Source organism: Lutra lutra, chromosome 16 (assembly GCF_902655055.1).
Source record: "Lutra lutra chromosome 16, mLutLut1.2, whole genome shotgun sequence".
NCBI lineage: Eukaryota > Metazoa > Chordata > Mammalia > Carnivora > Mustelidae > Lutra > Lutra lutra.
The window spans coordinates 12549279-12563599 of record NC_062293.1 but is presented as its reverse complement, the minus strand read 5'-3'; the positions used below and the strand labels follow the sequence as shown (position 1 = coordinate 12563599).

At 37.6% G+C, this 14321-nt stretch overlaps 1 protein-coding gene across 6 annotated transcripts in view; it reads left to right on the top strand.

The window, feature by feature from the left end:
- Positions 1 to 14321, top strand: part of CEP112 (centrosomal protein 112) — a 431394-nt gene that overhangs the window by 48488 nt on the left and 368585 nt on the right. For all 6 annotated transcript variants that reach the window (XM_047708133.1, XM_047708130.1, XM_047708131.1 and 3 more), the window contains 2 exons: positions 329 to 422; positions 2584 to 2661. In XM_047708133.1, the coding sequence (XP_047564089.1) occupies positions 329 to 422; positions 2584 to 2661 (172 nt within the window). The remainder of the gene's footprint in view (positions 1 to 328; positions 423 to 2583; positions 2662 to 14321) is intronic.

The window sequence follows — 14321 nt, the reverse complement described above, 5'->3', positions numbered from 1 at the left end:
ATTTTTCTCTTGTTCTCTACTTAGGAAAAGAGGGAGGAAGAAGAAAAGATTTAAATACATATAGTTTATAACAGTTCCACTTAAAAATAGCATTTGTTTATAAGCAAGTCTGTGGCATTTAGGTGACATTTTATTTATACTTAAATGAAATTAAATGTGAGAATTACAAATGATCGTTGTATGCCTTTTTTCTTTGCTATGGAAGCATCATTGTTAAATATAAAAAATCATGTCATTTCCAAAAGAAAAAAATTAGTAGTCCTAGATTTGAATGCCCTTTGTCTTCTGAATTTCCCCCATTCTGACTGTTACTGTTTTGGTCTGTTAGTAGGGAACCATACACTGCGAAGCTCCAAATGCGATCCCATTCTATGAGTCCAACCTCCAGAGAAGATGGACAAAATATTACCCCAAAGAGTTGTGTAAGATCAGATTCTACTTTCTTTTGTTTGTTATTTTAAAATAACTCCACAAATTTTTAGTTTCAGGTTTGTCAAAGTTCCAACAATTACTTAAAAGCATTGCATCCAATGTAAGGGTTTTGGTGAACACTCCAATATCAAAGAACATGGTGCGTTTGGTATACTCCATAGTGTTCCTTCTGCTTTCGTAATGGTTCTGAGGCATCACATGAAGCAGTGTATTGTTTCTTTTGTGCATCGAAGAATAACTTTGGAAAGCTTCATTTTTTAGCTGTTTTTTTTCCCTTTTCCCTTTTACTTTATATGTGTGTGTGTGTGTGTATACGTATACACACACATATATATGTGTATATATATATATATATATATATATATATACACACACACACACACACATATATATATATACACACATATATATGATCTGACACCCCGTGGTCATACATTTAAGAAACTGAGATTAACTTGTAGCGAAGTAGGGGATACTGCATTTTTGCTGAAGTTGAGCTGTTTATGTCCTAAAATGTGAATGCCTCTTTTGCAACTCATTGCTTATCACAGTTTTGGTTTGAACAAGGTGCTAGTGAGCATTCCAGTTAGCTTTCTAAAGAGAAGAATTTTGCCTGCTTACTCTGGCCTTCCTTGCGTAACTCTGGCTGGTCTTGGGTTACACGACTTGTAGTTACAAGGAGATCGTGTGTGATGCGTGACTGTTCAGCACATATTGCTCTAAACATAACTCACTGCATTCTCTCCAGTGATAGTTTGCAACTTTGGAAAATGTTTTAAGGGCAGCGTATTTTAAATATCTGTGGGCTTATTATCAACCATTACATTTATTCAAAATAAACAAGGCAGGTGCCTTTTCTTAAGACATTCTTCTTTACAAAGAAGAACAGGCAAGAAGCGGGGACCTACAGTAGAAACAATAGTGAATTTTAATAGAGTATGTGTAATAAATCAACGTTTTGTTCAATAGAAATTTGGAGATAATAAGATATGGGAGGGGCGCTTGGGTGGCTCAGTGGGTTAAGCCGCTGCCTTCGGCTCAGGTCATGATCTCAGGGTCCTGGGATCGAGTCCCGCATCGGGCTCTCTGCTCAGCGGGGAGCCTGCTTCCCTCTCTCTCTCTCTGCCTGCCTCTCCATCTACTTGTGATCTCTGTCAAATAAATAAATAAAAAAAAAAAATAAAATCTTTAAAAAAAAAATAAGATATGGGAAACATTTTAGTATATTTTTTCATCATTTCAGGGTAAGTGGTCATAGGTAAATAGATTTGTTTATTAGTAGTGAGGTTTTCTAAAAGTGTGGACATGGTGTGCCAACAAATTTAATTTCAAAATACATTTTTTGGCTGTACTGTAATATATACCTTATTATTTTCGCAGATATACCTTTCTAAGTTTTTAGAGCTTTTAGATCATTGTCCATTTCTGGGCACAGATTTTAGGCTGTGCTCAGTTGCAGTTTTAATCTGCTTTGATAAATGTGCAATATAATAAGTTATATGGGAGGGAAGAAGCGTGCAATTTTAATTTTTTAAAAAAGTAAAATTTCACCATAATTGTATTCTCATGATGTGAATCCAAAGCTTATTTCTCTTTATATTCAGTGTATGAATGAAAATTAATTTAAGAACAAAGAGCTTCTTGGACATCAACACGAACTTCCCTGTTAACTAATTTTAAAGGTTATAAATAATTCATCTTTTCAAGTGTTTCCTCACCCCCCTTTAAAGCTAGTGTGGTATACCACAATTAAAACTTTTTGTAAAAGAACTTAAAGAGAAGAATCTGGATTAATTTTTAAAATATTCTTTTGATGTGTGGGTTTTTTTTTTTTTTTTGAAATCTAGTTACTGTGTGAATATATTGTGAAGGCACCTCATAGCCCTAAGCAGCTATAATAAACAGTCATTACTTAGAATTGAGAACTCTAGCTCAGCTGTAACTTAAACCTTTCCTTTGAGGGCAAACAGCACTACCAGAAAAGCACACAAAACTCTCATTACTCTGAATGACATATATTTTGTCCTGTTTTCTGTCTTTTCTTTCCTTCTTTCCTCTCACTATCCCTCTCTTCTTCCTTACTTTTCTCTGCTATTTCTTCCTTCCCTCTTTCCTTCCCCTGCTTCTTCTCTTTTGTCTTTTGTCTTTCAGGAAGCTCATTCCAAAAAATCTGCTGTTTCTTTGGATGACAGCGACATCGAAGCTCGCCTTAATAGTTGGAATCTTGGGGTAAAAAAAAAGTACTTTATGTATGTATATCAATGTAGGAGAATTGTATTATATTTGGAAAACATCTGAACTGATTCTGTTTAGTGACTATTATTGGATGTCAGCCTCAGTACTGCAGTAGTACTGTGGGAGAAGGACTTTGAGTACGGGAAAGAGAAAGAACGTTCCAAAGAAGCATAAAGCAGTCCCTGCCCTCAACAAGCTGATTTTCTTATTGGTTAAATAGGAGAGACACACATACCTATTAAATAATAATTGAAGATAGTGTATGGTAAAATATCAAAATGAGTTAGAAAGTAGAATACCAAAGTGGAGGGAAGGGGAGGGAGGACTTGGATAAGCAAGGTCATTACGGTTAAAAAAAATTGGGAGATATCCTGGATGAGCTGCCATCATGGGCAGCTGTTTTCGGTGCAAAGACTGAGAGGGGCCTGGATGTTTCTAGACAGGTGTGGAGGTGCAGAGCTAGGAAGAGAGAGGCCTGAAGAAATGTGGATGGTGTAAGTCAGCTGTCATGACTGGATCTTTGGGACTTATGTAGTGGGTGAGGGGCAACGTTAATCGGGTGGATTGTCTTGGAGCTTTGAATGCTAAAGTGAGTGGTTTAGCTTTTACATTTTAGGCAATAGTGAGCCCTGGAGGTTTATTTTTTCCTTCCATGGTCCACTTTGCGTGATGCCATTTAAAAGCTTTGAGGAAATGAAAAGGGGGTTAGAACAATTTTTATAGCATTTTTTTTCAAAGATTTTATTTATTTATTTGACAGACAGAGATCACAAGGCAGGCGGAGAGAGGGGGGGGGGAAGCAGGCTCCCGCTGAGCAGAGAGCCCGAGGCGGGGCTCGATCCCAGGACCCCGAGATCATGACCTGAGCCGAAGGCAGAGGCTTTAACCCACTGAGCCACCTGGTCGCCCCGCATTTTGTTATTAATAAAATAATTTGTAATTTGAAAATTTGAAAAATATAGAAAATCAGAGAAATAAATTATGTTTGAAAATCTTAACACTGAGAGATGGTTTAGCCTTTTGCTATATATTTTCTCCCCTCCTTTTTTTCCTGTGTATATTTATAAAATTAAAATTAAAACAAAATTGGGGTCATATTACAAATATCATTTTGCACTGTTTAAATTTGCTCTAAGTTTATAATAGTTCTGTAAATATGAATATTAACCATAGCACTAATTTTTCTTTTGGATGGGTATTCCATAACTTATTTAAGCATTCTGCTATTTTTGGACATTTCGGTTGCTCCCAGTTTATGGCTAATGTAAGTAACACTCATTAAGAATCTTTGTGTACAGGGGCTCCTGGGTGGCTCAGTGGGTTAAAGCCTCTGCCTTCGGCTCAGGTCATGATCCCAGGGTCCTGGGATCGAGCCCCGCACTGGGCTCTCTGCTCTGCAGAGAGCCTGCTTCCTCCTCTCTCTCTGCCTGCCTCTTTGTCTACTTGTGATCTCTTTCTGTCAAATAAATAAATAAAATCTTAAAAAAAAAAAAAGGAATCTTTGTGTACATATTTGGTTGCTTTCTCAGGTTATATCCCTTCCTGGTACATTGCCCCCAGAAGGCATATACCAATTTATTCTCCAACCAACAGTATGTGGGATTGTCTTTTTTTCTTTTTTTTTTTTTAAACCTCTTCACTGACAGTGGTGATAGTTATTTTAAAAAATCTAAAACCCTTCCTTCTAATAATGGTCTTTAATGAAAGCAGTGCTTTGGGAAAATTGACTTGGTAGCATTTTGAAGGTTATGGTGGATGTGAGTAGGAATTGGAGAAAGGGAGCCAGTCATCTTTTCAGTGTTTGTGGTAAGCTGCACATTAGTGTGATTTCTGTGAAGATGGAGAGTGTTGAAAGAAAAGACATTTCAAAGAGAGTAAAGGATGCTAGTGACTGATTGGTGAGCTGACCGGAAGGGCACCTAAAGATTTGCTTCTAGGAAATGGGAACATTGGCTCAGTTAGCTGTCAGGTGGGGGAAATGATTTGAAGAGTTACAAGTTTCCTTTTAGACAGGTGGAGTTTGAAGAGATGGTCGGACACATTGGGGAGGTCAAGGTTTGGAGGTTCATGAGACTCGAGGGCTGGAATCCTATTTCGTAGTCGCACTGCTCGAGGTGGTGGCTGCACCCAGAGGCTAGACAGCTGGTCTTCAGGATGCAGAATAGAGACAGCTGACTCCGATAAGGGGCATGATTAGAAGGTAGGGAATGGATCAGAATTTAAAGCAATATGAATCTCCTAGCCATTTTGGGAGCATGTTAGTGAAAGAGAAGAGAGAGAATTAATAACAAGAGGGGAATAGTAAGTTAAAAGAAACACACTGTTATGTTTGAAGGTGGAGGGGAAGCAGCCACTGGAGGGAAGGCCCAAGTTACCATTGTGGGAGAAGAGCACAGGAAAACCCCCAGAAAGACAATTGTTTTGATATTTGCCAGAAAGCAGTATCAAAGTGGAAAGTTAAATTCTGGTCTATCCTTTTAAACTTGCCTTTGCCCTTAGCTATTCGAAACTTCTGATGCACATTTCTTAGCACACACAGTACTTTGTCCAATTATTTAACTGTTCAGAGGATTAAATTTTTCATTTCTATAATAAAATTAAAACAAAAGATGTAAAATATTTTGAGGTAATACCTTAAAACTAGGTCTGCCTGGGTTTTGTTTCACACTTTTATTGTTCAAAGAGTTCACTAACAGTGTAAAATATGAAAGTCTTGCATTTTTACATATTTATAACATCTATACATTAATCAGGCTGAACTATATCTTTTGATCACAGTAGAATAATTTAAGAATCCAGTGTATTAAAAAGGTTAGATTTTGCTTTGATTTTAGTTTTGTGTGAGAATGTGTGATGGACTTTTTTTCTTCCTGTGAATGATTGGTTAATAGTAGTTAATTTTAGTGCTCTGCATTAAGGGTGCATTTTTTATATTGCTGGCATGACTTTCATACACCTTCGTTCTGTTGCATTTGATGTTCCAGAATAATTTTCTAGATTTTGTTAAACATACATTTTTTCCGTCAAATATATTCTTTCTTTCTCCAGGAGTGTGTCAGTATTTCTTTTTTTTTTTTTTTATGAATACATAATTCTAAGTAGAGACTTACTTATTAAACCTAGCAATTAAATTTTCTTCCTTTTTTTTTTCCTTCCTCTCTGAGCATTTTTTTTAAAGATTTTATTATTTATTTGACAGAGAGAGAGAGATCACAAGTAGGCAGAGAGGAAGGCAGAGAGAGAGAGAGAGAGAGAGGGAAGCAGGCTCCCTCCTGAGCAGAGAGCCCGATGCGGGGCTCGATCCCAGAACCCTGAGACCATGACCCGAGCTGAAACAGAGGCTTTAACCCACTGAGCCACCCAGGCGCCCCCTCTCTGAGCATTTTAACCTTTAGTTTTGGGGAGGCTTTCTTACTCTGCCAATATAATTTATGTGTATTTCATGCTTTACTATCTTTATGTACATTTTTTTCTTTTTTCTTTTTTCTTTTTCTGAAGCCCTGGCCAGGGGCTGGGCGGAGGACTTTCCAGGGCCTTCCATCCTGGTTACTAGTCACCTGCCCACTCCCACTGTGGGTCCACATGCTGATCGCAAAGTCTCACTCCTACCAGAAGCAAAGGAAGAGTGAGGACTCTGCGTCGCAGCCCCAGAGCAGGATCTGGGAGGAGTGTGGGATTAGTGCAGGGCTAGTTCTCAAGATAGGCAGTGGGAGCTGGGCAAGGTCAGCAGGAGTGAGTGTCTCCAGATCCCACAGGTAGATCCAGAGGGTGCACAGCACCCTCGAGGCAGGCAGACCCACCTGGAGGCTAGGGGCTATCTGGGAGGAGTGAACCTGCCCATCAAGGGCTAGGGGTGCCTGTAAACAGTTAGCAGGTAGGAATATGCCTTTACTCTCCCGTTGGAAGCCTGGCTGGTCTGCTCACTGGAGCCTTCCTCCCTGGGGCCTGTTGGGAACTGTCCTAACTAGGCACCTGGGCAGCTGTCACGCTGGTCTAGTAAACAAAAGAGGAAGAGGAAGACAAAAGAGTAAGTTGAGATGAGTGCTTCCAACAGATGAGTTGCCCAGCTTGCTAACCCACAGAACTGTGAGCTCAATAAATGGGTGTAGTTTGAAGCTGTGAAGTTTTGGGGTAATTTGTTGTGTAGCAGAGAGCTGTTTGTTTGGTACAGAATACTGCCTGACTGTTTTCTGAGGTGACTGCCCAATCCTTGGGATTGTCAGTGAATTTTTTTTTTTTTTTTTTTTTTTACTTAAAAAAATTTAGCCATTCTTAAGAGTGGTTGGTGACATTGCTTTGTGTGGTTTTTGTATATATTTTCCTGGTGACTAATACAGTTAGGTGACCTTTCAGAAGTTGTTGACAGTTTAGATGGCCTCTCGCAGGGTGAAGTGCCTACTTGTGCCTTGGCCAGGTTTCCTGTTGGGTTGTTTGCTTTTTTCATACTGATATGTCACAGTTTTGTATCTGTTTTGGGTAAGAGTCCTTTTGGAGTATTATAAATATTTTCTCTTACTTTGTTGCTTTCCTTCAATCTCTTACTGGCATCTTCGATGAACAGAAAATGGACATTTTAATGCAGTTCACTTTCTTATCTTTTCACTATGTGATTAGTATTGTTTTGTGTTCTATTTAAGATCTTTGACCATCTTAAGGTCCTGAAGATATTCTTCTATGTTGTCTTCTAGCAGCCCCGTTGTTTTACTTTATCGTGTTGTATTTGTTTATTTTTTAAAGTTTTTATTTATTTGAGAGAGATAGAGATAGAGAGAGAACGAGCAGGGAGGAGAGGGAAGAGCAGGCTCCCTTTCCGCAGGGAGCCCAGTGTGGGGCTTAGCCCAGGACCCTGAGATCATGACCTGAACTGAAGATAGACGCTTAACCGACTGAGCCATGCAGGCCCCTCACTTTTTCTGTTTAGATTACATACCATCTGGAGGTGATTTCGGTATATAAGATAGAGTGTTAATGAAACAAGATGGGATTGAGAGAGAGACAAACCATAAGTGACTCTTAATCTCACAAAACAAACTGAGGGTTGCTGGGGGGAAGGGTTGGGAGGGGGGGTGGGGTTATGGCATTGGGGAGGGTCTGTGCTATGGTGAGTGCTGTGAAGTGTGTAAACCTGGCGATTCACAGACCTGTACCCCTGGGGATAAAAATATATTATATGTTTATAAAATAAAATTAAAAATTAAAAATAAAAAAAAAGAGTGTTAAGATTTATTTTTGTCACATATATATATAATCTATCTCCAGGTGACACTCACATTTATTGAGAAGACTATTCCTGTTGTACCACAGTTTTATTTGTCTCATAAATCACTTGATAGTACGTGTCTGTTTCCATTCTGTTCCTTTGGCTTATTTGCTTTTCCTTGTGCCAAGGGACTGTGCCGTTACATATCTGTATTTAATTTGTGCTCAATATGTTTGTTGAAATGTGAGTAAACCAATGACTGAACTTCCATTTGTAGTATTATTTCTGAGGAAAAGCGTTTTTCAAGTTCTAAAATGTTGACTTAAGAAACATTATTTTGGGGGCACCTGGGTGGCTCAGTGGGTTAAGCCTCTGCCTTCGGCTCAGGTCGTGATCTCAGGGTTCTGGGATCGAGCCGTGCATCGGGCTCTCTGCTCAGCGGGAGACCTGCTTCCCCCACCCCCCCTCGCCCCCTGCCTGCCTCTCTGCCTACTTGTGATCTCGGTCTATAAATAAATAAATAAAATCTTAAAAAAAGAGAAATATTATTTTGGAGCATAATTGGTTTGACATTGAGAACTGAATTTATTTTACGCTATCGGGAGAATTTTGGCAGTTCTGACTGATGCTGTGACTTAAAAACATTTATTTTAGTTGTGGTGCTAGTAATATATTGCTTGATAATGCCCTTTCCTATAAGGCAGCTAAAATATTAGATAAAATGTCTTTCTGTTTTTGTGGAATCATAGACCCTCTCTAATTAGTCAACATTAGTCTGTAAGGGATATTTGATCAGTTTGACCAAAATCCTGAATAATCCAAAGAAATAATCTGACAGAACCCTTTGTAACCAGTTTGGCTAAAACACTAACCAAAATAAAATGTCAAAAGCCAGTTTTCATTAGAAAGCATTCAGGTATCTGAATTTGTGTCTAGTTTAAACTATTATGTATTTTATTACTGTGATTCTGTTTGCTCTTTAAACAAGAAGTGTTTGGTCATGTGAGTCATTCTTGCTATTGGAACTTAATTTTTTTGGCTTTGTTTTCTGTATAATATTTTGTTAGACTTTAATGTTTTACATAAATCCTTTTTATCTTCCATTTTGGACATTCTTTATTGTGGTCTTCTTTCTTGAGGTATTATGAGAGAACAAGAAATTTTCCAAAAGAGCATGAACAAAGTCAATGTGAAGACTGTTCATAGATTGCTTCAAGTCCATTTGCTGGTGGATTACAAAGTGGGAACATTTAACTTCAAAGCACATCTGGCTGCTGTTATAAAAATCAGAAAATAGATTGCTTATTTCCCCCCAGGAGACACAAGAACATGCTTTACTATGGATAATTCTCATTACATATTGAAAGCGCTTATGAGACAGACTCAGTGTACTGTAAATGAACAACAGCAGAAAGAAGATTTATACTTGTTTACAGTGTTCATTGTTGCTCTTAAATATTATAATAGACTTTTTCATTTTCTTTTTTTTTTTGTCAACTTGAGAAAGAAAACTTATGATAGCAGAATGAGTCTTTAACTTGTGTATTTAATGGCTTTTAAAGATGCAGAGGATGAAACAGGAGTCACTTCTGCATAGTGGAAAGGCTACATTGTAATTAGCTAAACCAATATTTTGTACTCTGCTTGTAAATGTGGAGCTGTGTCAAAATAAGTCACAGATGGTTTTCTTGGCTTTTGGTTTTAAATGTTAAGCTTAATTAGAGCTTGAGCATCGTTGAGAATTCCGTTTCCCCCTTCCTTTATTTTTCCCCTTCTATTTAATTCTGCTTCATGAATTAGGGTTTTATGTATTTGCAGGTTTGGGTGTGTTTTTGAAGAACTTACTTTCTTGGCTGGTTTTCTCCATTCCAAAAATAGAGAATGGTTACTTACTTTTCATTTATATACCTTCAGACAATAAATATTTATTGAGTGTACTTGCTGCCTGCTGGAAATTTGCTGCCTCTATTTTTCAAAAAGCTGTGTATATATAGTACAGTGTTATTTACTAAAGAATGTGCCTCTTTCTCTGGTACGGTATTTAAGTGGGTTTTATTATTATCTCTACTTAATAAATGCTTCCCAAAATGAATGTATTAATTCATATACCCACCAGTGGTGCACCATCTGGAACACTTTTATTGTCAAATTTTTAATGTGTACCAATCTGGGGGCTATAAAATGCCATCTCGCTCTGGAATTACTTTACATTTACATATTTCTGAAAAGATTGCACATATATTTCTACGTGTATTAGTCATTCAGATTTCTTTGTCAGTAAAATGTGTCTCATGTTTTTCACATTTTAAAAAACTGTATTGTTATTTCTTTTATTAAAATTTAAAGAACTTCTTTACACATTTTGGAGACTGATCATTTGTGCAAACATCTCCCAGTTTATGGCTTATCTTTTTCTGTTATTCATGATATCTTTTTTGGAGAGAAGTTCTTACTAAGTCAAATATTTTAATTTCCTTTTTGTTTATGCATTTTGTTTTGTTTTGTTTTGGTTCTTGCTTAAGAAATCTTTTCTACTTTGAGGCTATAAATTCAGGGAGAGGGAGAGAGAATCTTAAGCAGGCTTCATGTCCAGCATGGAACTCCACAAGGGGCTTGATCTCATAAGCCTGAGACCATGATCTCAGTTGAAATCAGGAGTTGGACTCTTAACCGAATGAGCCACTCAGGCACCTCAAGTCATTCTTTGAAGTTGTCTTCTGAAAGGTTTTAAGGTTCTGCTTTTAATTATAAGTATTTTTTTTTTTTTAAGATTTTATTTGTTTGTCAGAGAGAGAGAGAGAGCACAAGCAGAGGAAACAGCAGGCAGAGGGAGAGAGAGGCAGGCTCCCCACTGAGCAAGGAGCCTGATGTGGGGCTCGATCCCAGGACCCTGGGATCATGTCCTGAGCTGAAGGCACTTAACTGACCAAGTCACCCAGGCGTCCCTAATTATAAGTATTTAATCCATTGGAAATTTATCATATGTGGTACAAGAAGGTATCAGATCTCACTCTTTTCCACTTATTGAACACAGCTTTATTTTCTCAATAATTCACAAAGCTAGATTTTTCATGAGTCATGTTCTCATATTTATTTGAATTTCCAGTACTCTCTAGTTGATTCCATTGACTAATCTTCATTACTGTAGTTTTATTATATCTTAGTAAATCACTCCACCTTGATTGTTTTCTTCAGGCATGTCTTGGCTATTCTTGTCTATTTATTTATATACATTTTATAATGAGCTTATTAAGTTTTACCAAAGCCCTATTGAGATTTTGGTTTGGATAAATTTAGTCACTAGATCAAGCTAAGGATAATGTCATTTTTATAATATTGAGACTGTCCAAAAACATGGTTTCACTATTTATTTCATTATTAATATTTTTTTTAAAATCTGAATTATTTTCTTTTTCTTTTTCTTTTTTTCTTTTGAATTATTTTCTGCACAAAGGGCTTATGTGTATTTTCTTAGATTTGCTTTTAGGAATTATATGTTTTGTGATTACAAATGATATCTCTATAAAATTATTTTCTTTTCCTAAGAGACTTTTGCTAATTTACAGAAATACAGCTGACTTTTATGTATCAGTTTGGCATCTCACAACTTCACCAAGCTCTTACTTGGTCAGCTCCTGTTTAATGTCTTTCTGTTTTCTGTCTTTATTTGTAGTGTTCTTTACGAACTTCCTGAGATTATTTAGAAGTTATACTTGAATACATATTGTCTTGGTGGTGGAACAGAAACATCGTCAAACATTGACCTGCAGGAAAGTGGTCTATGTCAAGTGGGTTGCATAAAAAACCCTAATGAATCAAAGTCCTGACACAGGGGAGGCCAAAGGGGGCCCATATTACTGTTTTCTTCTATTTCATGGCTTTGAAAAAAAGTAATTCCTACTACTGACAGGTTTTGATTTTGATTTTCTGTCTTTTATAGGAAGTTTTTATGGATGTTGGATTCTTTTTGTTGTTGTTCATAATTACTGATGTTAGATGTTTTTGAACAAGAGGTAGCCAATGGCTGTATGGGATGGATGGCTTGGGTAACTTACTTTATTTCTTGGTTTAGGAAGGCCTTCTTCTCCGGCTCCACTGAAGTTCACATTCTTTAATAAGTTCTGCCTCTTGTGGTTGTCATTTTGACCCGTCATCCTCTGCTTCTTTGCTTCTGTCTTGTTTCTCTAGGGTTCTTTTTCTTTAGTTCCTTCCTTCTTTCCCTCCATCATGGACAAACTTCCTTCCAAGGGGCCTCTCTCTATTGCATAAGTGGTTCCTTCCTAAGAACCTTCTCTGGTTCTTTACACTTTTTCACAGCCTTCTTTTGATTCTTCTGGCTCCAGCACTCTGATCCATCAGGTTTTTTGGTGCAACCCACGAAAGGTAGACCACTGTCCTTTTACAGGTCAATGTTTGATGACATTTATATTCCAACACCACTAGGACCCTGAGGCACTTCCCTTTTTATTCCATGCTGTCACTCTGGCTTGGCTCAGGATCTAACTCTGCTGATCTGTGATCTTTCTTTGGTCACTTACATGTAAATCGAGGGTTTTAGTAATCTCTTCTTGTTATGTTGTAGACATCGGTGATGGGTTTTTTAATGTGCTTTCTTTGTTGATCTGTATGGGTTTCTGGAAGATGGGGAGAGAAATTTAAATTCAGACAGTTGCCATTACTTTATAGGAATCAGTCTTCAGGCAAAAGAAAATTGTTTTGTAAATTAATCCTTATCTAGATGCTAAAATACAGTTACTCTTCAGATCTTATCTGATGCTATGGAGGGTTTTTTTTTTTTTTAAACATGAATAATCAGTTCTATTTTTAATTTCATTGCTGCTGTATTCTTCGATTAATTGGTCCATGCATCCTTATCTTTATTATGAACTTGGGTGTGGGTTGTTTATTTCTATGATTATAAACCTATAATAAGTCATTTGAGGAGCTTTTTGAAAACATAGATTTTGGAGGAGTAGATTCTGATAATATATGTTTGACAAAATTTGTCATTTGATGCCAGTGGTGTACTTCAGGGTAAAAACCGTTCTAGCTTGAAGTCATGGTTAGTGTTGTATTTATGTTCTTGTATATTTTGAGATTATCTGTGTTGTAAATTGTAACTTTAAGATGTCAAGAGATTAGAATTCCGTGATAATGATTTTTTTTAAAAGATCTTATTTATTTATTTGTCGGAGAGAGAGAGAAAGAAAGCACAAGCAGGGGAGGTAGCCAGCAGAGGGAGAAGCAGGCTCCCCGCTCAGCAGGGAGCCTGATGCGGAACTCCATCCTAGGACCCTGGGATCATGACCTGAGCTGAATACAGATGCTTAACTGACTGAGCCACCCAGGCATCCCTTTGATAATGATTTTTAATTATCACTTCACTTGTGAATGAAATAGTTGGGGTAATAATCAGTGTTTCTAGTTTATCATACAGTATATTCATTCAATAAATACTTCCTTGAAAGGCTACTACAGATTAGGTATTATGCTAGTTACCAGGAATACAAAACTGAGACATCATTATCCTTGCACTTGTTGTGCATAAAGACAGACATGGAGACATACTGATAAACACTTAGAATGTGCTGTGAGAGACACATAGGATACTTTAGGAGCTTGGTTAAGGGTGGGATCAGGTACACTGTGCTCCTTCCTCCCTTCCTCCCTTTTATCCTCCTTCCATTCTTTCTTCTTAATGAATATTTATTGGGCACCCATCACCTGCCAGGACCTTTCGTGGATGCTAGGGATAGATGGGTTGTGACAGTCATAGTCTGTTTTCTGAGTTTATACTCTTTTACAGAAGACAGATGTTCGATTAAAGAAGGGTACTATCTGAGTAGAGGAACTTAATTAAATTTCTTGGGGAAGAGTCTTGAGTAAGTGAACCACAGGATGAAGTTGGGAGAATGAATTCATAGGTTGCAAAGACTCAGATTTGGGAGAGAAGGTAGTGCTTTTCAAGGTAAGGCAAGTCATTTAGTGTCCGTGGAATACAGGGTGTACTGAGGGGGTACATGAGCCTGAAAGGCAGATACAGGAGGAGTCCCAAAGGAATTCTCTACTCTGGTAATTATTCTGGAGGTGAATGTCAGGATTCATGCTCTGAACCTGCCTGGCTGTATAGTAATGAGTAATGAGTAATGAAATTGAGACCTGAAAGCTGATTAGGTGGGGGTTAGAGGGGCACAGAGTGGTGCCTAGAGGTAGAGAGGCACAGGAAGACCACCGTATTTCAGTAATGTAAGTCAGCCAGGGTCCTGGGGGTATAAAACGTGTCGGGAGGAGTAGTGGAAACGAAGCTGGGCAGTTAGGCTGTAAGAGGGTCATGAAGGTGCATTTCTGTTGTAAAGGAGTTTATGTTTTATTTTTATTTGTTAGTGGGCTACTAAAAGCACATCATACAATACCCATCCTAAAACACAAACTAAATATTAAGATACATAGAAAA